The sequence below is a fragment of the Fundulus heteroclitus genome, chromosome 2 (assembly GCF_011125445.2).
Source record: "Fundulus heteroclitus isolate FHET01 chromosome 2, MU-UCD_Fhet_4.1, whole genome shotgun sequence".
In the NCBI taxonomy this organism is placed as follows: domain Eukaryota; kingdom Metazoa; phylum Chordata; class Actinopteri; order Cyprinodontiformes; family Fundulidae; genus Fundulus; species Fundulus heteroclitus.
In genome coordinates, this window is record NC_046362.1 from 30365343 (window position 1) to 30392425 (window position 27083).

The 27083-nt window shown below is 37.6% G+C and overlaps 1 protein-coding gene across 2 annotated transcripts in view; it reads left to right on the forward strand.

Moving 5' to 3' along the window:
• galnt18a (UDP-N-acetyl-alpha-D-galactosamine:polypeptide N-acetylgalactosaminyltransferase 18a) overlaps positions 1-27083 on the forward strand; it is a 205796-nt gene that overhangs the window by 94618 nt on the left and 84095 nt on the right. For both annotated transcript variants that reach the window (XM_012867633.3, XM_012867634.3), the window contains exons 2-4: positions 17241-17448; positions 17532-17698; positions 24799-24985. In XM_012867633.3, coding sequence (XP_012723087.2) covers positions 17241-17448; positions 17532-17698; positions 24799-24985 — 562 coding nt within the window. The remainder of the gene's footprint in view (positions 1-17240; positions 17449-17531; positions 17699-24798; positions 24986-27083) is intronic.

Here is a 27083-nt window from a genome sequence, read left to right on the forward strand (position 1 = left end):
TTTCCTTTTTCTATTTTGCTTGTCTCCTCTCGCTTTAAGTAATGTCTTTTGCTGCAATTGCATTGTTTCCCTGCTCATTTGCTTGGATGAGACAATGAAACCTTATCAGTTTAGCTGTAACGTAATTAGTGGAGCCGTCTGTTCCAGCAGAGACCCATATGGACTCACTCAATCTGTATTGATTTCGGGAAGCGGATGTTTAGAGAATACAAACTGAGGTGGAGCGGAGAGGAGGAATACCTTGCTAATGCTTGAGTCCCCCATGGTGAGCTTTCGAGTGCAAGGTTTGCCTTCCTGAAGTTTTCTACTAAATTGTTTAAAAGCAGGTATCTTTGTACGCATTTTTTTTTGATTGCTTTAATGCGTTATGTTTGTGGGCTGGCAGGGGAAAGGAATCAATTTGCTGTCCACTAACACAGAGACACTATATGGAGACAGAGAGAGAAAGAGACATTAGGAATGATTTTCATCTGTGAGACCATTGCACTGTGAAGACAGCAAGATGAAGAGAAAATGATGGCTGATGGACTTAAAAGGTTGTTAAGAAGGGAAATGGCTCGCTAATGGAATCTGCCGCTCTGCTGCTTAATCTGCAGCCATGCTGACTTTCTATTGGAGAGAAAAGAACACACTGCGTTGCTCAACTTAGTAAACAAGGTCTGAGTTATCAAAGCAAGCGAGTACAAATTTTGATAAGTCAAACAACAGGAAGCAAATTGTATACATTGCAGGACATTGTTCTTTTTGATATGTTTTGATAAAAGCTCCATGTCTCTCAAACACCTTGTTACGAGTACTTGAAGATGCTGAAAACTTAAAACCCTCTAGGGATTGAGGCTTGGAGGAGGGGCAGGCCATCCAGCTGGGGCTTGAACTTGAGTTGGGCATTGGCTCTCAGAGGTCAGTTGGGACTGGCGCTTCTGCTCTCACTACGTTGGGTGGTGGGGTTGTTTTCCCATGTTTTATTTTGTTTTAAGTTTTAGACATTTTATTCCAACTTGCTTTCATTCTGTTTTTATTTTTCCTATATTGTAATCATGTAAAGAACTTTGCATTGTCTTTGTACTGAAACGTGCTAAGCAAATAAATTTGCCTTGCCTTGCCTTGCCTTGCGTGGAGGGGTGGTTTGGGCGGTGTGCAGCCTCGGTGGTGGTATGGGGGGGACACCTGTGGACACCTCTGAGTTTGTGGGGTGGGCTCTGGATGGCTGGCTCAAGGTGGGGGTATGGACCAGTGCGCACACATTTCTCCTTGGCACTCTTGAAGAAAACATCCTTCATATGCGGCCGATCAGCGTACCTCGAGTCGCTGTTGCACGTTCCGTAGCAACAATGTTTAAGAACCATGGTTTTAGATTTGGAAAAAGCAGTCGTTTTAACGAGTAAAACCAAGGGTAACGCACGTCTCTTTTACAGTGAAACAGCGGCGGACTATGCAAGTTTGCCCTACTGCGTACCACGTGATGTGACGTCATCGTGACGTTACGTTTCTAAAAATAGCTCGCTAGCGGTACGCTATTGTGGGGCCCATCCCATCTAGATCCAATGAGTAATAAATGTGAATACTTTTGACACCTCTGCCTTTCGGATGTCTGGGGCTCTGGTCTCCCCAGTGTCTGCCTCAGCGCCCTGAGGGCGGGTCTTTGGCTCCTCACAGCCACAATTCAGCATTTTCCTTATGGGGAAACCTTACATATACAAGCACACTTTCACAAGACTCCGAGGATGTTATCTTGTACTCTCTTTTTTTCTCTCCTCTTTTTTTGTGACCTTGTCTCCCCTTTAACATTTTCCCTTATCTTCCTCTCTTCCTTCCTTTCTATTTTACCTTTCCATTTATGTGTCCATTGAATTTGAAATAATCCCAAAATAATGTCCAATAAAGTTTTTTGCATGAGTATCCAGCAGAGCACCATAATGAAAGCAATAATGTTTCACTTGTAAAAGTAAATCTCTTGGGCTCTCTTTGGCATTAAGAAAGCAATTCTGAGTGCCACACTGCCAGACAGGACACGTAAAAAAACACATTACCTGGGTAGAAAGTTAACCCAGAGAACGACCCTAGGAGGGGATTATACTTTTGATTTTGCCCTGAATCTACACAATGGAGCTTTAAGAACCTATAAAGTTCTTATTTCCTATATTACACTTTAAACTTGTGGACTTCCAATATTTATAACTCTCCGTTTGTGCTCCAAGGTAAGTTTGTGATGATTAGGATTCTTGATGTATACACTTTTTTATTTCATGGTAACTCTTCACACAGCAAACTTTTACTCTGCTCTTTGCTGACTCTCAACATTTAGCATACTGGTTTTAAACTTTTTGTCAGAAAGAAAGAACATAACAGTTCAATATGGCTGAATACAAATCCTTCTGTCCCCTCTAAAGTCTTCTTGTTTTAGACCAGGGTTCACCAACATGGTGTCTGTTGGCACCAGGTAGCCCAAGGACCATATGTGGTGTCCACAAGGTTAAAAAAAATATATCACGACCCTCCAGTGAGCTGCATTTAAAATGCTATTTTATTCAGTTGCTCTTCCTTTTTAATCATACTTGTATTTACATAGATTTAAAAACAACAAAAGCATTAAAAACATATTCATATTACATAAAATTAAGGTGAGCTTGGACTCTTGTAGTTTAAAGGTCACTACTGGTAGCCCTTTGTATGACAGTACTGATGAAGTAGCTCTCCGTTTCAAAAAGGTTGGTGAGCCGTGTTTTAGACCCAGCAATGAACATTTTTTTGTTTTAACCTACTATGTTTTTCTCACGCTACAAAATTTGTCCAAGAAGCATGCAGCCATCTGGCAGTTTATGCTGAGCACCATCAAGTTAAAACGGATGTACATATTGAAATCTATTACCATAAATTCAGTAAATCAATTAAAACATTAAAAAAAAAAGTAATTCAAATAGAGAATGTGTGGCTTGTCTGGTTTCATAATAAGAAATGTTAGAAGGGTCCATAAAAAGTGGTCATTAAACTAGCTGTTAATTTGCTCAGCCTTTATTGTTTTGTAAATTAAAGATGAGTTTGTTTGGGTACATGATTTATTATTGCATAGCGTTATCGTCTTTAACTGTAATGCCACTGCAGAAAGCATTCTTTTGCATTATTTTCTAACATTTCAAAGCAGACTGATTTAAATGTGTTCACAAAAGTCAGTTATGCCTTTCTTCAGATTACATTTTGAGCTCAGAGGAACTAGGAGTGCTACTAAATTGTGGCAAGCACCAGAGATGAAAGTCCACGTTATCATCCACAGACTTATCCTCAGCTAGCGAATCAAGGATTTTGACAAATCTGTTTCATCTTTTAACACACTTGGAGACTGAGCGAGTTTCCAAAGGTTTATTTCGGTTGTTCTTTGAACTAAAAGCCTTGTGAGCTTTATTTCTTCTGCATTCAGTATTTAAGATAAGCCAGACTGGATCTGTTCCACTTCTAGCGTTGTACAGGATTATTTCTGATCCTCGCATTTCACTTAAGGAAAAAGCAAACAGGTAGTCATCTTCCCTGAGATCCTTCAGTATTAAAGAAGAAAGAATGTACCCCTCTTCTAGTCTGTTCCTTTTCTGTAAGGTTACTAACTGAAAAAAAAATATTCCTGAAAGTGGGAACACTGAGCCAATTGACTTGTCTAAAATGCTGTTAGGCTTCCTTTCTGAATTCAAATGTCTAAATTAGGGGTGGACGATATGGACAAAACCTATGTCACAATATATTTCTTAATTTCGGTCAATACAACATAATTATGATATCAATATAAACAAAAAAGCCTCAGAAAGACTGCCAAGAATGCCCACAACAGTTGCCTGTACATGTTTACAACTATTTTGCCATGTTTATAAAACTCCAAAATAATGTTTTAAAAATATTTACTTGAAAAAATAAAAGATAAAATCCAGAATGTCAATAAGTGACAAATTCTATATTTATAGACTATAATGTATACTGAAATATCGGAAATGTGATATCACCATTATTGAATAAAGTTATATCGCGATATATATTGATATTGAATTATTGTCCATGTCCAGTTTAAATAAAAGATCAGGACAATGAGCACATGTAAAAAGCTCCAAATTTAGCAATTTCATAAGATTTCGTGGAATGAATTATAATAATATTTAATGATTTATGATCAGATTGGATTATATGTAATTGGATATGAATTGGACCCCGTTTGCTCAGTAAAGTGCCTTGACAGGACATTTTTTGAAGTATTGGCGCTATATGATTAAATTTAAACTACACAATAAACTAAACTTAAAATATAACTTAATGTGTGGAACAGCACCACATATTCCATTAAACATAGTTAAAGCCAGAATTAAACAGCTGACTGAAAAACTAAGTGCACACCATGATCCAATAGTTTATGATATCACATGTATGGGAAATAGAACTGTATATGAGTATAGTGGGTAAAATAAGTATTTAATGCATCAACATTTATTCTTAGTTTATATGTTTCTAATTTGGCCACTGACCAAATGTTGCCAGTAACCCAAGTAAAAGATCGCTATCCCACATAGAATACATTTTAAACAGAGCTACGGAATTTAATTTAATACTTTGTTGACAATTTTTTTTTTCTGGAGATTCACACTCATTTCATCTTTGGATTCTTATCAAGAATATCCAGGTACATCTCTCCATTCTGCTTCCTTCATTTGTATGACATCTGCCAGTACCATATGCTGTGAGACAGCCGGTACCATGCCGTTCCCACTTACAAACTTCCCTTTTGGCGTGGTGTTTTTTGGGGTGATGTGCAAAAACAATTCTTCCTCCAAATATGGTTGTACAGTGATGCCCAGAGTTCGGCTATGGTCTCATCTGACTTATATCATCCCAGTATTTCACTGTCTTGATTAAATCTTCTGAACAGGCATCAACATTTTCTTCAGCAGTGGAGTGTTGCGCTGTGAGTATGCATTGATGCCATGGCGTTGATTACTAATTGTTATTATGGGGGTGGAGGGACTGTACAATTAGAATGAAAGATCCCTCTTTCCTTCTAATTGTTCACATTTACTTCATTTGTGGACTAGTTTATGTGATATCTTTGTATGTGTTGATTACTTGGGTTTTTGGTAATCTATATCAGCTGCACAATTAGGAATATACAAACGGAGAAAAATACTTTGGTGTTAAATACCCATTTTACTCATTTGACTCTAAAATAGTAGTAGTTCATTATTAAATCAGTAACTGCAAGGTGCCTGCTGCAAAATAAGATAAAATAACAATTCCTCTGTGCTCTAGAATTGGTAGGAGGAGTTTTTGTTGATGTTCTGGTTTTCATTTTCTCCAAAATATGTTGCGTTGTATTAATGAAAACACGTGTGTCTGTTAAATCCATTATAATCTGGTTTACCTTTAACCAGTCGTTTTGCAGCTTCCATGTTTTAACTGATCTACTGTGATTTTGGAATAATTTGCAATCTAAAAGTTCCACTTTTGCGTCTAAAGCATGATTAACTGTGATTATTCTTATGATAATGAAGCTCGCTGCACACCTGTGATATGGCATGGTAAAAACTCCAAAGATTGTGAGGAAAAGAAGCCATGCCAAGGGAAAGCGCAGATGGATTAAAGTAATCTTCCAAAATAACCATCAACAATGACTAATTAAATAATCAAGAAAAACATTGCTAGATTTGTTAGTGCTACTTTGGGATTTTAAGTTTAGATTTGTTGTTTTCATTGACTGCAGCCCCTATAAATATACAACTAAGGAATCTGTTGTGTTTTTAGCACGTTTTGGGATTAGATTTAATCCAACTGTTCTTGGTGTGTAGCTCACTGTTCAATAGGCAGCTCAAAAGTTGTGGAAGATAGTTGCATGTCCCTCCAAGGAAATACTCATGGGTGTTTTTGCCTACTTTAGATCATCACATTTTACAAATGACACTTCTGTGTGTGTGTGTGCGTGTGTGTTGTTCATGTGGCATAAAACGAAGCAAGAACAAAAGAAGAGCCTCGTTTTGTCACTCATGGCTTGTTGTGATTTGAAAAGGAGCTGCTGTTTGGTTTAAAGGGGGCTTGGAGTGGGTACAAAAGGCAAATGAACCGCCCGTGTTTTCCCTGATGCCTCTTTAAATACTGGAACACAAAAAGCTTTCGGAGGGAGATAATGTCGCAGGGCTCGCAGAGCAAATGAAATCCTCTCCGCTAAAACAAATTCTTTCAAATCCTCGGGTGTGAGTGGGTGTGTGTTTGTGTAACAAGTGCAAAGCCTGCTGGGACCGGTCCCTGCCATGCAAGCAACTGTCTCAGCGCGATCCGACGTGCAACTTGAAAGTGTACAGAGGATGTGCAGAGGTCTAATTGAGTGGTTTTACATCCATGCTTTGCTGTTTAACAAATCAGGCCCATGTCCCATTTACTGTCCTAAACACATAAAGCCGTTTATGCAAATCAGAATAAATCGATGACTGAATAAAAAAAGAAGACACAAGTTTTATGTGTAGGCTAAAAGCGAGTATCTCTGTATGAACCAAATATTTGTAGTTTCACTCAAAAAAAGGCCAGAATTCTTATAAGACACAAAAAGGTTTCCTCAAAAGAAGTTCAAGGTGCTGGCAGTATCTTCTACTGCAGCTCAGACTTTTAAAGGCGCTGGTGTCCCAGAAGATATTTCTATCACTTTTGTTTTGAATCGTTCTCAAACAGTGGGAATCTATTTTGCACCGAATGTTTGTGAGTGTTTGGTTGGATGATTGACAGTAAAAAAAAAAAAAAAGAAGAAAAATCTTTGGCTCAAAACTGCATGCTGCACTCACACAGCGAGAGACTTGGATTTATTTATTTTTCCTCACAGTTCAGTTTAGACTTTAAAAAAATTTCACAGTTTCACCCTCCATCTGCATCCTTCTTGTAATCCAACACTTTACCTCTGTGTCTACCTGCCAATCACAACTCCAGTGACAGCTCAGATGGTGAGCTCCCACATATCAACCTTTTACTCAGTCAGCGCTCGACGATCAGCGGGGAGCCCAGGGTGTCAAATCAAATCACGCAGAAACCACATTTTCGCTTGACGAGTAAATCTAAACTGAACGTTATTCAGGGGCCGTAGTCAGAAACGATGCAGGTAGCTGCTGTGGGGAGAACACGGCTTGTTGTAAAAGTGCATTTATTGCCACCTCAGCTTTAGTGCTATTGCTTTCAGAAGGTAAAATAAAACAGGGGTATGCAGCATCAGTTTTATAACTCTTCCTTTTCAGTTGTATTGCTCATGATAGATTCATTTTCATGTTCAAGGTCGAGAAATATGTAAAAAAATAAAAATCAAAAACATAAATCAAGGATGTACATGGCTGGTAACAATGCCTCCTAAAGTGGGCAAAGAGTGACCTTCATGCAAATGTAGTGAAAATAGAGCTTTCAGCAGCAGGTTAAGTTCATAAAGTGAAAATTTATGTCAGTTTATCCAGTGAGGAGGAAAAATTCAGGAGACATGCTGTTTGAGTGCTGTCCCGTTGAGACTACACAAACCAGCATCCTACCTAGGAGTTTAAAAGCTCTTCTGTGACAATAACAATAACAATTTGATGAAACAAAACAAATCTTGCAGCATCCAGGCGGATGTTGCAGTTTCTGATCACACGGACATCCGCTCTCTCTTCTGTGTCACCAGTTTAGCCTACGTTGTTTGACTGAGACATTTTTCAAGGCTTCACTTTTCACCCCATATGAAATGATCTATAGGAATCTGGCACATTTTAATTGCTCTTTCCCATTAACAATTGACAACCAAATAATATACATACATATTTTGATGTATATTCTACAGTGTAATTAATATATAAAACAGTTTGCAAGATTTATTTGTTTTTGTTTGAACCATGAAATTATAATTTCTGTAGTTTAACAGCTTTGATGCTTTCAGAAGCAAGCATGTTTTTTTAGGAGTTCTATCAATAAAAGAAAGTTTTCATTTTTCTGATGTTTCTGATGCTACACAAACCTTTCCGTCTTTAAGGTACGTTGGTCTCATCACATAAAGATGCCTTCTCATAGTTCTAAAAAGTATCAAACATCTTCCCCTTAAAGAAATGTCACTCCAATGTCTTTTTATATTTTCCTTCTCACAACAGTTTGATTAGTCAGTTAGATCTTTGTACATGCCGGATTTTTTTACCTCAGAATGTATCCTGTTTCCAGTATTTAACGAAATAATCACATCCCTTGTTAAAACTCACTTTGTGGCACCGAATTATCTGAACAGAACCTATTTTGCAGTACTGGTCTTCCGCCGTAGCTTTGATTGAATCCGATTTAACTGCAGCAGGCGTGATTGCAGCCTTGTCTGAGTTCGGGCCTGGGGTTGAAAACTGTTCCACAGCATGCAGCTACCAACCTGCTGAGCCAGTAGCTTTTCAATTCTACATAAAATGACTCGAGGACAAGGTGAAACACTGTCACCCAGCCTGTTTTCAATCCATTACGTTGTGGGGAGTCTGGACCCGATACTCCCGGATCTACAGGAGGGATGCTTGTGTGTGTGTGAGTGTGTGTCTGCATGTGTACGCATAGGGAGCTGTCTTGGTGTCTGAGCTTATAAGGGAGGGTGTCTGTCTGCAAGCTGATGTGATGGAGCTCAGAGTCGCCTGGTTTGCAGAAGCCTTGAGATGAATACCTTCTGTCACAAATGCTTTCTTCTCTTGTTTTTTTGGTCTCTCGGTCTGTCGCTCCTCCTCTTCATCACTCGCTCATACCTCCCTCAGCAACCTGTCGGCACTTTTTTTTTTCTGCTTTCCTTGATCCTCCATGTTTAATCCTGTCATTACCATTTTGGTTTTATTTGACTTGTTTGTTTGGTCAGTCAGTCAGATAGCACTAATGTCCTGTTTATTATGTTCAGCTATATTTTAAATCATTTTGCCAGTGAAACGGGTTGGTTAAATGATCAAGATTTCTTTCTAGGTTTTCCATCCCTGCCTTTTAATCTGTGAAGCTTCTCTGTCTCTATTTGTTCTGTCTGTGTGTTTGCATGTAAATACTGCTGAGTAGACATTGATGTGGAGCCCAGTTCAGTCACACTGTTTGCTGATACAATACAGACCAGGCGGCCGTTAGGCGTGACCGTGAGCGAGGTGTTGTTGGTTTATGAAAAATAAATTTTTTATCAACTATATTTACAGAAAATATCATGGCAACAGTAGAGACGTTATTTATTTATTTGTTAAAAAAACCACCACAGAAAAATATCACAAGTGCACATGAGCACAAAAACCCAGACAGACACACACTAGATGGAAAACCAGATTTATAACTCTGTGCATGCACATATCTGCAGGCAGTGTTTCTTTTTTAAATCACTGTGCCACTGGAAATGTGCACTCATGAATCAGCTTCATCTAACACTCTTTACACCCACATTTATTATACAATGCAAAGCACCTCCTGAACGCTGATGCAAACACATCAGCTCGCTGATCTGTGATTCTTAATGTTGAATCATCCAAAGCTGAGATGAAGACCTTAAAAAAAAAACAGAAAGCATTTTTTTCCGGCACAGAAGTTAAGCTTTTTGTAGCTGAAGTGAGACTTGGAAAGTTGATTGTCTTCATCTAATCAGTATCTTGGTAGGATTTGAGAATATGCACAGGGGAATAAGGGTGTTTGGTGCGGAAATGGTCAATGTGCATTTTAGTTTGGTTTAACATAATTATATCATACATCAGACTTGGATAATAACCACAGTCCTAGGGGCAGAATTATTACAACATGTGAGAGCTCTTATTTTGAAACCTCTAAAATAATGAGGACCAAGACTTGTGACCAAGCAAACATTGAGCATACAATATTAATACAAATGAAGCAGGCTCAACAACTATCCCAATATAAATTAATGATTTCCACTTTAACTTTGGGGTGGGTGGGGGGGAGTCCTGCAAGTGAGGGGTAACCAAACGTTAATAAATTATTTCTAGCATTCTAGAGGAGTTAGGTTCTAACAAGAAGCTGCTGACTTAGAGACTCCCCGCATTAATTTAAGCCAAGCGTTCTAAAATTCACACCCTCCCCCCAAAGGCTTAGTTTGGTTTTTGAAAAGTCAGTTTCTACACTATTTTGCTTCTAAAAGAAACTGCTGCTGCTTTCAACTCCGTGTTGTTTGCCAAATAGATGCAATTACACAGATATAACATGCTACCCACAATAAATCTCTAGAATGCCATATTGGCTGAGGTGCAAAGCAAATTTAGATAATGAAACCCCTTTTCCACCTAAAGTCCCAGGATTTAAACACCTGTTTTCCTTTTTTTGTTACCAAGGTAAAAGGAATCCTGGGTAATTTGAGTTATTTCTGTTTTCACTGTAGTAAAAGGCCACAGAAAATATATCTAAATAAGCCTAATGCTGCGTTCAGACCGAACGCAATTTGAGCATCAAAAAGATGTCCAACACCTCAACTAGGACGCTTGTTTCGATAACTTACCCGAGATCCTCGCTAATCCTCCTCCAGGCAAGGTCATTTACTGTCTCTGTAGTGATTGCTCGACTACATTATCGACCTTCGGGCTTTTCATGGTCGTTCCATCCAGTTGAAAAATATGCCCATAGTGGTGCTCTCTGTTTAGTTGACGCTTCGTGTCCAGCTGCAAAAGTTCAGATTTTCCAACTCTAGCGCCTGCTGTTTTGGATGCTCAAAGCTCAAAACGCGCTGCAACCGACGGGTAAAACTCACCCCTTTGGCTCCATTTTGTTTTGTTTTTTATTTAATCTCCAGCAGTTTTACTGTCATCCGTGGAATCTATTAAATATGAGCACATTGTTAATTTCCAGATTTACTCTCCTGCTCACCAGTAAGACATTATTGGTAAAAAAAAAAAAAAAACATTTGGTTATAATGCTTTAAGATCTATAAGATATTTACTGTAAAATCAACCTAAATCATTCTCATTTGTCACCTGGAATGGAAGTAACATTCCCTATAAACAATCGGTCCTCTCCATCAATAATGTCTCAGTCACGTTTTTCTCCTTTCAAACGTAGAGGTACGGCCTGGAACTACTCCGGTTCAGAGTTTAGGCCGTGTTTACTTCCTGGTTCCTCGGCCAATCACATGAGAGTTCCCAGGGTTCCCAACACAGAGCGCAGCATTTGGTATTTTATGTTGGCAAAAGAGCAGCAGCCTGCAAACATCAAAGCCAGTTAGAGAAGCAGACCAGAAATACAACAGAATACAACATCATATACCTGTAACATGTAAGTAAAAATTCACAACATCAACATACCATTTAAAAACAGCATATTAGATTGTTGTGATTTGCAAGCTGTTGTACCGATTTGAGCAACAAGGTGTCAGTATAACTTATAGCTCCTTTAACTTTACTCTCAGACAAACAGATTTGCTCAGTAACAGAAAATACAAAAAAACAAAATAAATATTAACTATTATTTATAATCTGACTGAATTATATACTTGTTTAACTTCCCCTTATTGTTCTCTCCGGGTAGCCTATAGCAAGCCTGGGTGTTGTTTGTGTGTTTTGCATGTAAAGGTTCTTCTTTTTATTTTTGATAGACATGTTGTATGCATCGCAATACTTCGAAGAAGCAAATCTTGAATCGTCTTTGGAAAATTTCCTGCAAAAACATTGCATGTTAACATTTAATAAATACAGAATACAAAATGTTCAAATGTGGTCTACTCTCCTTTGATTAATAGAGATTTAGACTTTCTCTTTCATATAATCTGAGCATCTCTTTGTTCAGGCTCTCCTGTAGGTGCTCTATAATGCGCACAGACAACTTTAACACTTTTTCCCTTGATTATTCCTGACTACTGCAATTTGCCCTACAGATATGTGGGGAACAGAATCTTGTTTCCTATAAAAAAATAATGAAGTTTGTTGGACACATGAGGGCAGGGCACCACATCGTTTCTCTTTTTTGCTGAAAAGCACAATGCATTAGCTAAAAGCTTCATTAAATATAAATGGCTCATATCAAGTGAAAATGCAGGACAAAATGGAGTGGCTTAGAACTCCTTAAAATTTAGTGATTCACTATGTAGAAAAATAGAGGGCAAGCCATTTGCAGTGCTTTTAGGGTGCTTACTATGAGGCAGCGAGGGGCCTTTGAAGGGAGGTGGCATTTCACCCTCAAGACCATTAAGCATGTTATTGGCAAAGGGGGAAGTACTGCTCTTTGAACTAATAAAAAACCTATTGAGCTCTGAAAGGGCAAAAAGCCCCTTGCAGTCATGTTCTAAAGGTAAAAAAAAATTAAAAATATTTTTTGACAATTCTGGTTTTAGTCTGAACCTTAATATCACACAAACATAACCTTCCAATAGCATTTCATTATTTGTTTGATGAAATTTCCTGCAATCTAAGACAAATAAACTTTTTTTTTTTTGTGGAATGGACAAAAGTGCATGTCAATGTGTCGTTTATACATCTATACTGTAATAATTTACAGTACTGTATGGTAACACACTAGATTTTCTGTACAGGTTGCTGACATCACATGGATAGCAACCTGAATATAGTCTTAATTTCCCTTTGCATCATCTTAATTTGATTGCTACTGACTCTGGAGAAATTTTTGCAAATGTTCTACATTTGGCCTTTGCTTTATTTTTGTTCTTGGTTTGCAAGAGGAGATTGCACTGTAGATGCAGAGGCAAACATGACATCAAGTCCAACAGATAGGGGTAAGATTCATATATTCTTTGCAACAGGTCACAGTTGTCCTCTTTAATGCCACAATCACGAGTCCTGAAGATTCGTGTTTGTGGCAAAAAAAAAATAAGAATCAGCATCTGGTGATGTTCCCCTGGTGATCATGGGGGAGAGAAATGTGATGGTAGAAAAACCCCATGAAATGTTATGTGGACTTTGATTTAGATTAAAGATGGGGTATGGGCATTTTTCATTTATTTCAAAGGCCTTTATGTATAGGTATGTGTCACCAGTGCAATTATGAATAACGCTGCAGTTTTGAAAGCTTATGATAAAGTTGATCTATGATTCAAGCTGATGAGTAAAAATGAACATTCTCACTTTCCCCCTGTCTACAAGATGAGTGTACGCATGGGGGAGAGTAGCCATGAGGACGGCATATTTTCCCATGAAGTTTTTAGTTTGTTTTTTATATATATATATATATATATATATATATATATATATATATATATATATATATATATATATATATATATATATATATATATATATATATACTTTGTCCTAAATGTATGTTTCACATATCATTTATATTTGGGCATATTGCACCAGTGAAAGAACCATTTGCTAATTACAGATTTTTTTAGAAGCAGATCTGCTTGTTTCAGAATTAGAAAGACACACAAACTCTGACTTGCACACATTTTCCGCTCATAAACTGCCTCATGAATTTGCCTGTCAGACTTTTATGTGACAGGTGAAATAAAATTATTTTTGAAAGATTAAAGGTCTGTTTTGACCAAGATTTATTGACTGTCAAAAATTGCTGCAGCTCCCTCAGCATCTTTAAGTGTTTTTGTGGGGATCATAGGAAACACATTCCCAAAATAGTTCATGGAGGCTTGTTCATAATGGCTCAGTGGCGAGCAACAAGGATTAATGAATTATTAGGCTGTTCTTTGGGGCTTCGAGGGCTTGTTACATCTTGCAGATATTTCGTCATATAAGGACCTAAGGGGTTTGAGGTTTATGAGTAAAATTTCCAGGTCCAGGTTTGGTTACTGGATTCATTTCTGAGTAATTTTAGGTCTGCAGAAAGAAATTAGGTCCGGTCTTAGAAGTGTTTCATACAAAAGGAGATTGAAGGCTTTCAAATTTGAAATACACTCTGCTCATTAGATACAGAAAAAACAAGCAGAGCTGTCACTCCAACCTGTTTGTGTCTAGTAAATCGGACATTCAATGAATCAGGTTGCAGATACTTGTTAAATCATACTCCCAAGATGACGTGGAACATTATAAGCTATTTTTTTTATTTAATTTTTTATTAAACAAACAAGTTTTTTACAAACTTCTTTCACACCACCTATACATTTAAATATATCTGCCCTAAAGAAAAAGGGAGAAAGACCTGCAAAGGTAGCAGCTTCAAATGTTGCTGTGATCCAGTGATTTTGTAAAAGAAAAATGAAACAACTATGTTTTTACATGGGTATTATTTCCCACTGAATGAATATGGCAAGATTAAAGGATTGTTTTTACCCCTCAAATTTTCAATGTGAGATAAAACAACTGTAATAAAATGTATATTTTTTTTAAGGCTTGCCAAAAAAAAAGGTATGCAAACTGATAACAGGACATTTTTCTTCAGGATTTTCTGCTGGACCATAATTCAACACTACCACCTAATTTGACTACAGGTATTATGGCTATATGGATGTAACTAGGCACACACATTCTGGGTGCTTTTTGTCTCCTCAATCCACAAAATATTTCCCGCAAAATATTTAGGCTCATGAAGATGTTTTTGGCAAATGTTCTTTTTGGTGGACTGGTTTTTGCCCACTCTTTTGTCTATGCCATTTCAGCCCAGTCTATTTTTTGTCACACACATTGTGTTGCATTTTGAGATTTGTTTGCCTACTTCATGTTGTCAGACAGGTCCTGTTTATGTGGTTTATTTGATCTTGCAGTAACCATGCCACGGTGTGGCTTATAAAACTCAACAGAAAATGGGATTAATCAGTGTTTGACAATTTAACAAGGCCTATGATAATATTTCCACATATTAGAAGCTTGGATAGCTAAATAAAACAAATGAAAAATATAATTTATAAAAAAGTAAATAAAATTAGAGCTTTTTCAACACATTTTCTGTGTCTGCATCAGGGCTTCTCTGTAACGAGGCAGGACAAGTTTATTTGTATAGCACATTTCAGTAACAGGACAATTCAAAGTGCAAGAAAACATACAGACAAGAAAACATACAGAACAAAGCACATTGCAGTAGAATAGCATCAGCAGGTGAAGATATAAGATAAGTTGGACTACAAACTTCAACATTAACGTTCAAAGCCAACTCCAACTAATAGGTGTTTAACCTTGATTTTCAAGAAAGAGTTTCAGCACATTTACAGTCTTCTGTGAGTTTGTTCCAGATAAGTGGAGAATATGAACTAAATGCTGCTTCTTCATGTTTGGTTCTGGTTCTGGTTCTGCAGAGCAGATTTGAGCCAGAAGACCTTAGTGGTCTAGAGGATGGATACACTGATAACAAGTCTGTGATATATTTAAGTGCTAAGCCATTCAGTGATTTATAGACTAACAGAAATATTTTAAAGTCTATTCTCTGAGATACAGGGAGCCAGTGTAAGGACTTTAGAACTGGGGTTATGTGCTCTACTTTCTTAGTCTTAGTGAGGACGCGGGCATCAGCGTTCTGGATCAGCTGCAGCTGTCTGATCCACTTTTTAGGCAGACCTGTGAAGACACCGTTGCAGTAATCAATTTGATAAAATAAACACATGGATTAGTTTTTCCAGATCCTGCTGAAACATCAGTCCTTTAATCCTGGAAATGTTCTTCAGGTGCTGAAGAACGCTGACGAATGCTGCATGTCAAGACTTTTATGCAATCAACTGGGTTCCTTTTAGATAGGAAATATTTTGACCAATCTGTATAATCTGATTGAATTTGACTTTGGAAAGTGCCTTGAGATGACATGTTTCATGAATTGGCACTATATAAATAAAATGAAACTCAGTCGTATTGATAGAAGGTCAACTTTGTAATTATCTTCAGCTGCTTTTGGAGGTTCAGGTCTGAGTCCATCACTACACCCAGATTTCGGGCCAGATCAATGGTTTCTAGCTGAAGCAGCTGAAGACACTTGATTGCTCCTCCATTGGTCCAAAAATTATTACTTTAGTTTTGTTTTTATTCAACTGTAGAATAAGTTGCCACATCCATGCATTGATTTCTTCTAAGCATTTACTCAGTGCTTGAATGGGTTCATAGTCACCTGGTGACATGGTGATGTAGAGCTGTGTGTTGTCTGGATAGGTATAGTAACTGAAGTTTGTGCTCTTTGAGCTAGAGGGAGCATGTATCTATTGAATAGAAGGGGACCCAGGATGGACCCTTGGGGAACCCCACATGTGATGTTTGTCATCTCTGATGTAAAGTTACCTACTGACACAAAAACGTCCCTGTCCTTTAAATAGGATTTAAACCAGTGGAGAGCTGTACCAGAAAGACCGACACAGTTTCCCAGGCATTCTAACAGAATGGAGTGATGGACAGTATCAAATGCTGCACTGAGGTCCAATAGAACCAGCACTGTGGTTCTTCCACAGTCTGTGGATGTCATTAAACACCTTAACAAGGGCGGTTTCTGTACTGTGGTGAGCATGGAAACCTGACTGGAACACATCAAAGTGGCTGATCATTGTTAAAAAGGCGTTTAATTGTTGAAACACAGCTTTTTCAATAATCTTACTGATAAAAAAGGAGGTTTGAGATGGGCCTGTAGTTCTGCAGTAGTAGTTTATCCAAATTGTTTTTTTAAAGAGTGGTTTGATAATTAAATGTTTCACCATGTCCCAATTGATGAATATTCACGCTCAGATGATCACCTTTTTCCTAAAACATCAAACCACCTCATCCAAATTCTTCTGATGTCTGTCAGGCCCCATGCTACTTAGCAAGTGATGAGCTAGAATAACTCCAGGCTACTGGTCTGTTTTTGTGCTATCATTTTTAACCAAAGGATGTTTAATATTAGAAACTAACAGGTTGGCTGTGTTGTGATTTGAAATGTGCTGCTTTCATGGAGGATTTAGGTATTGTTTATGTTGTTATTGTTCATAATCATGTAAAGTAAACAGCTTAGTGCTTCACACACAGCAAAGAAAATCAGGCTTGGTCATGTTAGAGTATTTGTGTACGCCTTTGCACAAATAAATATGCCAACGTTGTTTGCACTGACAATGAAAATCCTCGTCTCCTCAAATTGCATATGGGTTTAAGCTGTTCCCTCATGTTACTCACATTATCCCTCACGCTCGTAGCAAGCAGGTTATATGTGAACACAACAGAGCATTGTCAATGGTTTGCAATTTTTTTAATGGACCACTATCCCAACCTAACAGAGCTGAAAGACATCTATCTTTCCAGTAAATTCTTAACTCTTTCTTACAAAGCTGAAATAAACTTTAGTTTGGAGTTTAAGATTGACGCATTTTGCGTTTAACTAAAAGGAATACTTTTGTTCACAAATGTCCAACCTTCCCCTCTATGTTTCCACAGAAACCCCTCTGAAGGACGGTGAAGAAGCAGCATCTTCATCAGACTCCGCCTCAGACGCCGCCTCCTCGCTGTTCAATCGCTGGGGCCGTGACCTGGGCCCAGAGAGTCGACGGGTCGCCCTCAAGAAGTTCCGTTACTTCGGATACAACGGCTACCTGAGCGACCGCATCTCCCTCACCAGGCCCATTCCGGATTTACGACCGGACGGGTCAGTCCACTTGTTTCATTCCCTAATATGTGTCTGTCATTCGGACAGAGAAGCGTCTACATCTCTCTTTTCCTTCTCTTTAGATGCAGAAACATGTCCTATTCGTCAGACCTTCCTCAGCTCAGTGTGATTTTCATCTTCGTCAACGAGGCCCTGTCAGTTTTATTACGCTCCATTCACACGGTCATCCAGAGGACTCCGTCCTACCTCCTCAAAGAAATCATACTGGTGGACGACAACAGTAACAGCTGTAAGAGTCCTAAACCTTGCTCTTGATCTCTGTTTTAATATGTACTGTCCGATGCATAACATTGCTTTTTGCCTCAAAGACGTTGTAGACTCATAACATACATCTAGTCCACCCAGAGACCCGTTTTGCTTCACATAAGAAGATATTTTGTATTTGGATATCTTTCTTTGGAATGACTTTTTGTTTTAAAACCAATTTTGTGTGAGTTTACAGCTTTTCCAATATTTAGTTGCTGACATATAGATTTATTGCACTGCTTTATACCCAGCCCATGCACTTGTAGCTGAGGATGGTGGAGGATAAGTTATTCTTCCCTTTTGTACTGTTAGAACTGTGTAGCCTCAGATTTCCCAGGAGTAACTGGCAGAAAGAGCAAATAATGATACAGACTGTCTTCCCCATCCTGAAGATAGGAGGATAGAAATGTGGGAATTTTGAGGAATAAAAGTATTTTAAAGATACCCTTCAATTTATTCTTATGGTGCAATTTATTCTTGTAGTGCAATTAAAATCTCATTGGTATTAACAGAAATAATTTGTGCTACATGTAGATAGCCATCATGCGTCACAATCCTTTGGTTCCTTGCCCACTATCCCAACTGCCCACACATTCAGCACAGTCATCTGTATGCAAGTGAGGAAGCGGTGCCTCTGTAAGAAAGTAGCTACCTTGCAATTAAAAAAAACAAGTAATGTCAAAACGTTTTTACAGCTACTGAAGGGATAAAAGCGGATTAAAACCTTTACAAGACTGCAATTTGTTCACTTTATTATTCCACAGAAGGTACAGGGCAGCCAGTTTTCACAAGGCATCTATCTCCATGGAAGCAACTAAATTCATCTTAAATCACTAATTGATTTGTTTGTTACAGATGTTTTACTTCATTTATGATGGAAAACAAATTTGTTTGTCAGATTTATTTGGATTGTATTTATTTATTTATTTATTTTATTTTTGCTTTTTTGTCACACTTCAATGATCCAAATTATATAAATGTTAATATCAAACAAAGACAACCAAAGTAAATACAAAAAGCAGTTTTCTAATGAAGCTTTCTTTTTATTAAGAGAATGTGTTATCCAAACATATGTGCGGAAACAGATTGGCCCTGCTTTGTTAAATCAAAAGTTAAGTCTGTTTTTTTGGTTCATTTTCATGAGCCACGCTCAAGCCTGATTCCTGCCACACCTGGCGAATCAAAATAAATTCCTTTAAAAGACACTTTCTGACATAAAGTTGGCTAAAAAAACACTTGCTTTGTTTCTTCAGGAATTGGACAACTTCCTGTAATTGATGGAACTATAAATTCTGCTGTGTGCCAGAAAACCCTATAAGGAAAATCTCCAGGCATCCGTTTGTGACCTTCAGCATAAGAGCGCTTACATTATGATGAAGCATAACAATGATCCAAATGGCAAAAAGTAAAATAATATTGGTGGAATGGTTAAAAAATAAATTTTTGTGCATGCCACAGTAGACAGTCGAGTGACACAAACTAACCCATAGTATACCGCTTGGCATTCCTGCCAATTCTTAAATAGAAGATGATTAAATTCACCCCAGTGAAATTAAAGACTTTACTGTTACATTAAGGGCAATGATCCAGTACTTGACTCCAATTAAGTGTTGGCTTGTTCAGGTAAGCTACAACAACAAAGTTATGTATTTAATTTACCAATATTCTGTTTTTCTGCTTTAGGCTGTGCACTAAATTAGGACATGAGTGGGCATTAGTTTCGCCACTAGTGTGTGAAAACATGAAAAAAAAACGTACTAAGGCAGTTGCAGTCAAAGCCTGGATGTTACTTCACTGTTTCTGGGCCAGCGTTATTAATTGTTCCGCGTTCTGTGGAGCATATTGTATTTCATAGCTGCCAAATCTATAATTACTATTATGAGAAATCTGTCTTTGCTACATCGCCTGCAGATTTTATGGGTCTCCCACTGCCCCTTCTTCCATAGTACAATATATCACAGTTTAGTTATGGTGGCTCCACACAGCTGAATGCTGAGTAGTGTAGCCACCAGTGGGATAAATAGATTCATCATTTTCCTCAAATTATTCTCTGCTAATGCATTACAAGTATTTTTAATTCTCTTGGTAATTTGATTTAATGCTCTTGCTTTGCAGTCGCTTTCAAGTGCCTGGCGGTAAGTCACAATCAAGAAAGGTTGGAGTGTAAGAAATAAATGCTGCTTATTGATCTACCTGGTGTAATTAAGACAAATTAGCTAGGGCTAGCTGAAAGAAAAACATGAAATGCAAAACCACTTACTGTGCGCTGCCAACTGAGTGGTAAATTGTCTTAGACATTTAAAGTAATTTTGAAATCACAAACCTGTTTGAAAGGGATGGCTTGGTTGTTTTTGTATTAAGATCTATGAGCTGTCATTATCTTACCAGCAGGTAGTATAGAAACTTAGAATATTGTGAAAATGTTAAATATGGGAAACATATGGTGTGACACAAGCAACAAATAAACTCGAAACACCTGCAAAACTGCTTCATATCTTCTGCTCAGCCTTAATCAGTCTCATGCAGCACATCTGTGAGCCAACATGATTTAATGGATAAATATTAAAGGACATAATGAAGTTCATCCTCCATATGTTGTGCTGCAACCTTGTCAAGAAAAAGAAAAGAAACAAATTAATAATTTTGGATGGACAATAATAAATAAAGTAAAAGATGTAGGAATAGATAACTTTTTAATTAGTCCTGTGGTGGTTATTCCTGTTATTCCATCATTTGGACAGGCTGAAGTAGATTTAAACTTATTGAGAAAAGGGAGACAGTTAGAAAAAAGGAGGTGGAAAGTTATAGAAAAAGAGAATATTCCAAATATATACAAATATAATATATCTGTGTATATATATATATATATATATATATATATATATATATATATATATACAGATGTTTCTAAAATGTTAAATGATAAAGTAGGTATAGCATTTGTAATTCCAGATTTAAATATTGTGAGAAATAAAAGAATAACACACAAATTGGCAGTGTATACAGGTGAATTAATGGCTATTGTATTGGCTTTAGAATGGATTGAGGAAACGAGAGAGTGATGTTTTAATTTGTTCAGATTCAAGTAGTGCATTAATAAGTATTCTAAAGTTTAATTCAGAATCAAGGCAAGATGTAATAGAATTAAAAAAGAAGAAGATGTTATATCTAGAATAAGATTTGGACATACAGGATTAAATAGTACTCTTAAAATAATTAATAAGCATAATACAGGTTGTTGTAATTATTGTGGAAAATTAGAAACAGTACAACATGTTTTTTTTTTTTAGAATGAAATAAATATGTTCTGGAAAGAGAGGTGTTACTTAGAGATTTAAATATGATTAAATAAATTAGATATTAGGGAATTGTTTCAGAGATCATCTGGGGATGTAGTTTTAAGCAGTATTTTTAGTTTTCTAAGAAGAACGGGCATTATAGGGGGAGTATAATAAGTAAACGTCTGATCCATACTCCAATCTGGAAGGTGACGGTAATGCACCTATAAATTGTTTGCCAACCACCATAAAAAAGAGAAGAAGTAGAAGAAGAACATCTGTGAGCCTGCCTCCCCATTTCACTGCAGTCAAGTTCTTTCTGCACACCTGTTTCCTGCTCTTTTTAAGCCTGCTGCAAACAGCAAGAGAGCACTACGCAGGAATAAATAGAACAGTTTTACAATTATGTACAGATGAATATAGAATCGATCGAATAAGTGAGACCACTAAGAGTTGTTATATGTTCAGATTCAAGTTCATCATTGATCAATTCACAAAGAAACTGTTCAGAAAGCCATCCAAATATTTTATTAGAAATTCAACAAATATTATATCGTATTCAGATGATGGGGTTAACAGTAATGTTTCTTTGGGTTTCTACGCATATAGGGGTGAAATGTAATGAAATGGCTGATAAGAAGGCTAAAGAGTCGACAAACCGGAGTGAGAGTGATATAAGAATTAACAGGAGTAAATCAGAGATTAAAAGTGTTATTAAAAGAAAGATCCAAGAAAAATGGCAAAAACAGTGGAGAGTAGATATAAAAGGAATATGGCTTTACAGAATACAAAGGAAGATTGGGGGAGCTCGAGGAAAATTTGGAAGGAACAGAATACAGGAAACAGAATACAGTCGGGACATACATGACTTAATTCAATGTTACAGTTTATGGGAAAACATGAAACAGGAAGATGCGACGTCTGTGGGGAAACTGAAATAATAGAACATATAATGTACACCTGTAGGAAATATCAAAGACAAAGAACACAATTTATAAGGAGTCTCGAACAGGAAAAAGAACAGTGTAATTTTATAAACATTTAAGAAAAAGTACTTAAGATTCAATTTATACAATTATGTTTCGGTATTTATTGGTAACAGGTTTAGTGAAAAGAATATCATTGTTTTTTTTTGAGGTTTTTTTTAGCATGTCTGTCCTGATCCACACTCCTTACTGGTTGGTGGCGGTAATGCACTACATAGTCGTTTGCAAACCGCCATTAAAATTAAGAAGAAGAAGAAGAGAGCACTGGTTTATTGGAAGCCTTTGCCAGTAGATGTCCTGTGTTTCTTCATGCCTGACTCCCTTGCCTTCTTTGGATTACCCTGCCTTACTTTTCCTTATCATTTTCATTGTTAAAGAATTCAGTTTTTGTCACAATATTTTCAAAACCACATCATGGTAGATTTTCTCCTACTGAAGAAGCTAGCGCTAGCAATATATAACATAACATTCTTATTTTTATTATCATCCAAAATTGTTATTCGGAATCTATCTTTATGCACATCTGACAATAACAACTCAGAGTTGAGAGGAAAATAAATTGCACTGCATTTGTATTAATCCAAGTAATATGTCTTGAAGATATGCACATCTGACACAATGAAGGGTTTTATGATACTCCCATCTCGTGCAATGAATCCACTTTTCTTCCAGGTCAGGGAAACACTGTTGCTCATTAAAGGCAAACAGATTCTAGGGCGTACAGGCCGATGGTAATGACAAATAAAGAGAATATGACAGAAACCAAGGCCCCTGGGCAGGATTACATCTCTGAAAAGTCATAACAAGGAAATGATGATATTCATTGTTCAACTGTGGCAAAGCTGTGTGTTTTTCAGTTACTCTGTGCATTAGGATATTATTTATGAAAAGGACCTACACCAGTAAAACAAACAATTTGTCTATTTATATATGGACATATTTGATCTATTGTTTGTTTCATATAGTTTACTTCTGTACTCTTAGGTACTTGTCATGGGAATGTTTGCTGCTATTTAAATGCCCTCAATGTCTTGGGGTGTTCTTGTGATGTCTAATGTTGTCTATATCCCATTAGCTTGTGGATGTCCTAAGTGATTCATGTTGGTCCCTTTTTAAATGTAACAACATGAACCTAATTTGCCGTTCCATCAGTCTTCACATATTCCCAAAACTCTTGGATCATCAAGATGTTTTTTTTTATTTCTGCAAATGTGAGACAGATTTTTGTGTTCTTTTTGGTCTGCAATTGTTTTCACCTTGTTACACTTATTTTTCTTATTGTTCAATCATGAAGCCAGGCCAGGCCTGCAGTGCTTTAATTGTTAATCATAATACATTTTATGTCTAAGCACTTTTCAACAGTCTCAAGGTCGCTTTACACCAATAACATATGTTAAAAGTGCTACAAAAAGACCAATGAGTAAAATGCAGATGAATGTTTGAGGTGTTATGTGCAGGACGTTCAAGTAGGGTATGCTAGTCTGAACAGGTGAATTTTAAGGAGACATTTGAAAGTGTGCAGGGATGATGTCGTTCGAAGATCTAGTGGCAGTTTATTACAAAATTCGGGGGCAAACCACTAAAAGACTTGAGTACCATGGCGGACGGACGAACACGTGGCATGGAGAGAAGAGAGTCAGAAGAAGAACGAAGGGTACAGGATGGTGTATAAACATGAAAGAGATGGGTAAGATAAGGAGGGGCTAGGTTATGGATGGCTCTAAATGTTAACAGAAGGATTTTGAACTTGATGTGGAAATGAATGGGGGGGGGCTCAAGTTGCTTGAGGACAAGGGTGATGTGTTGTGTAGATTGTTATGGAGCTGACGAGAGCTGCTCAGTTTTGAACCAATAGAAGTTTATGGATAGATTTTTGTGGAAAACCAAAGAGCAGCGCACTGAAGCAATCCAGCCGAGATGTGACCAAGGCACTGATTAAAACAGCGGTGGTGGTGAGGGTAAGTATGAGATGGAGACGGTTGACGTTAGGGAGGTGGAAGTAGGCAGAGCGGGTGTTGTGAATTATTTACAACCTCGTAGATGAGTCGTTGGTGTTGCCTTAGAGTAATTCTGGTAGACTGGACAAGGTTTACTACTATTCCATGTTTTGTTTTTTTTTCATTTGAGAATAATGGCTGTCACTGTGGTCTTCTAGTGTCCCAAAGCCTTAAAAAGGCTTTGTTAAGCTTTACACTGTTTTAAGATAATGTCAATAACTTTGTTTCTAATCTAATTTTGAATAGTTTTGGGCATAATATGTTGCATCTCAAACTACCTTAAGCAGCTTTAAGTCATGTACCTATATAAGTGATGTATTAATTATCTTAGTTTAATAGTTATCCGGCCTGCATGTTGTTAGTAAAACTGAGCTCAGCTGTAAATATAATGAAGACAGTTAATTTCACGTTTTAACAAAAGGGGTAATTCATGTTTTACATAAGATCAAGGTTGGTTAGTAGCTGTTAGCTGTTTCTAATCAACAAAATCATAATTTGAAATTTGTATCTTGTATGTACTCCAGTTTTCTTTGTCTAGAAACAAATACATTTTAATAGAGCAGATATACTTTCACAACATTATTTATAGCCACCATGCCCTTGGGAGGGAGGGAGGGAGGGAGGGATGGATGGATGGATGGATGGATGGATGGATTTTCAAACAACAAAGGGACACCAGTAGTGTGGTAATCCACATGGCTGGCACAAATAAATGAAGAGGTCTATATGAAACTATGCCGCCCAATAAAACTGATCACATCAGTGTTTATACAGGGTTCAGTGGGTTTACCCTAGTATGTTTATGTATCTCTTTATTTTTAGTGGAGCTGAAGGAGCACTTGCAGAGCTTTGTGGATGAGACAAACACTCAACACGGCCCAGGGTTCATCAAAGTGGTCCGTCATGCCAAGCAGGAAGGACTGATCAGGTCCAGGGTCAGTGGATGGAGGGCGGCCACTGCTCCTGTGGTCGCTCTATTTGACGCACATGTGGAGTTCAACACGGGATGGTAAGTAGAGTATTTTACTTAAAAGGAAGAAATCATCCTTTATTTGGGTTATCCATCTACCCAGCATCATTATTGTTATACATTTTGTCATCTGTAGTTGCCTGACTAAATCTGTGCAGTCCTTCTGTGGACAAGAGCCCAGATTTCTGTGATTTTTCACACTGACAGCACTCCCACACAAAAAGTAGTGGCAAACACCCAACAGAAAACCATGAGTGAAACTATAAGCAGCTGAGTAGAAACAATAATAATGCTCATGTTTGAAGAAATAGTGGGAGAGGATATACTGTTTATCAAAGTTAGAAAAATTCTCTTCCACAAACCTGAAGACACAAACTGATTTTATGAGAAATCACTCAAAGGCTCCTATGAATACCTTCAGAAATCCTTGGTATGAGTCCTTTTGGCACCACCCTCAGTTGAAGGTCATCAGAGCCAATCAGTGCAACTTGCAGAGTTTTTGCACTGGATGCCCTACCTGACACAACCTGGACTCAAACCTGGCTTTCCTGTTTCAAAGACATGGCCTGACCCAGCTACACCACAAAGGGACTACTACTTCTACTACTACTACTATTCACAATGCAAGTCTTTGCATTGTTAATATAAATTCAAATTACACCACATAGCTTCTTCCCCCACCACATTACAGTTCACACTATAGTGTATTCCATTATGTGATGGAAACATAAGGTAAGGCATAACCCTGCCCCAGGCACATTTTGAAAAATGCCACCAAAGTGGGCGGTTAGTGAATGGATGAGCGGTAAGCAAGGCTGCTGCAGCCAGGGTGAGGGAAAGTGACCTGTTTAAAGATGGAGTGACAAGGGCTACATCTGGTGGTTTTGCCTGGGAACTGTCTCTTGAAGTGAAGGTTTCACTCTGGAGATGTGTGGAGCCCAACGGGGCTGAGCCTTATCAGTTTGAAGGCTAGAACTGTCCCATCCTGTCCTCCAGTGGAGGACAGGGAGGACACGTCCAGTGGTAAAGGGATGTTAGCAGCATCATTGCTGAGATGGGTTAATGTTCAAAGCAGTAACAAATGCTAGACTCTATCAATCAATCAATGCTCGCGTGATTCCAACTCCTGAGTCTGACCCACTGCGGGGCGTGCGTGTGACTGATGGGTTTATACCCAAACCGAGGATATGGTGACCAAAGCAGGTACCGTTACGGTAAATTTAATTCCAGTAGCCACTATTCAATCCTAAGAGGGCAGCACTAAGACGATTTTAAGACAAATATCGCAGAACTAAACAAGTCCACATAAAAACTTTCAAAATTGCACAGTATCATTAAAGTAGCACCCTTAGACTTAGTTTATACAATTTCTTTGCAAAAATGTGGATTATTAAAAGGTCGAATGCTAAAGGAGTCTCACCTACAACTTGAATCCTAATCTACAGGGTTTAATGGTAGCAAACTATATTTAAAGGTCAGACAAATTGTTAGGGAAAAAATTATGTTGAGTTAATTGCTTTGTCTCCTACTGTATTTTCACTATAAAGGAAAACAAAACAAATCGCATAAGTATCAGAAAGCGGCAGTGAGACTCATCAACAAGTAAAGCATGTATTATTGGCAGGCAGATGCTCACAACTTATCTTTTTTTTCACTTCCGTGTATCAGGTCTCAAAACACTGAAAGGAATGTTCCCTCACTGGATGCATGCTGTCTAGCCAGCCTCTAACACTGCATTGCTATTCAAATCACATGCGGTTTTGTTTTAATATTTTTGTTTTTAAAGGGTTTTTTTATATAACTTTTAGCATCTATGTAAACCCATAGTAGTTTTTGTGAATTGTTATTATTTATTAGTTATTTTTGGTGTAATGTCTACCTCATTAAAAATAAAAATAGCATTTATGCTTAAATAAAATTTGGAAAATGGATGGATGAATGGATAACACCTATCAAAGTCATATTTCTGGATGAATCAAACAAAAATTCCTTCCTTCCCTCTGCATGACTATTATCAAAAGCTGTGTAGATGTAACCTACTTTTCTGTAAATTCACCACTCTAGGCAGCTCTTAGCTGTTGAGACTCTTTGCTGGGTATTTATTAGCATTGTAGGTCACAGGGTTGATTATGTAAAA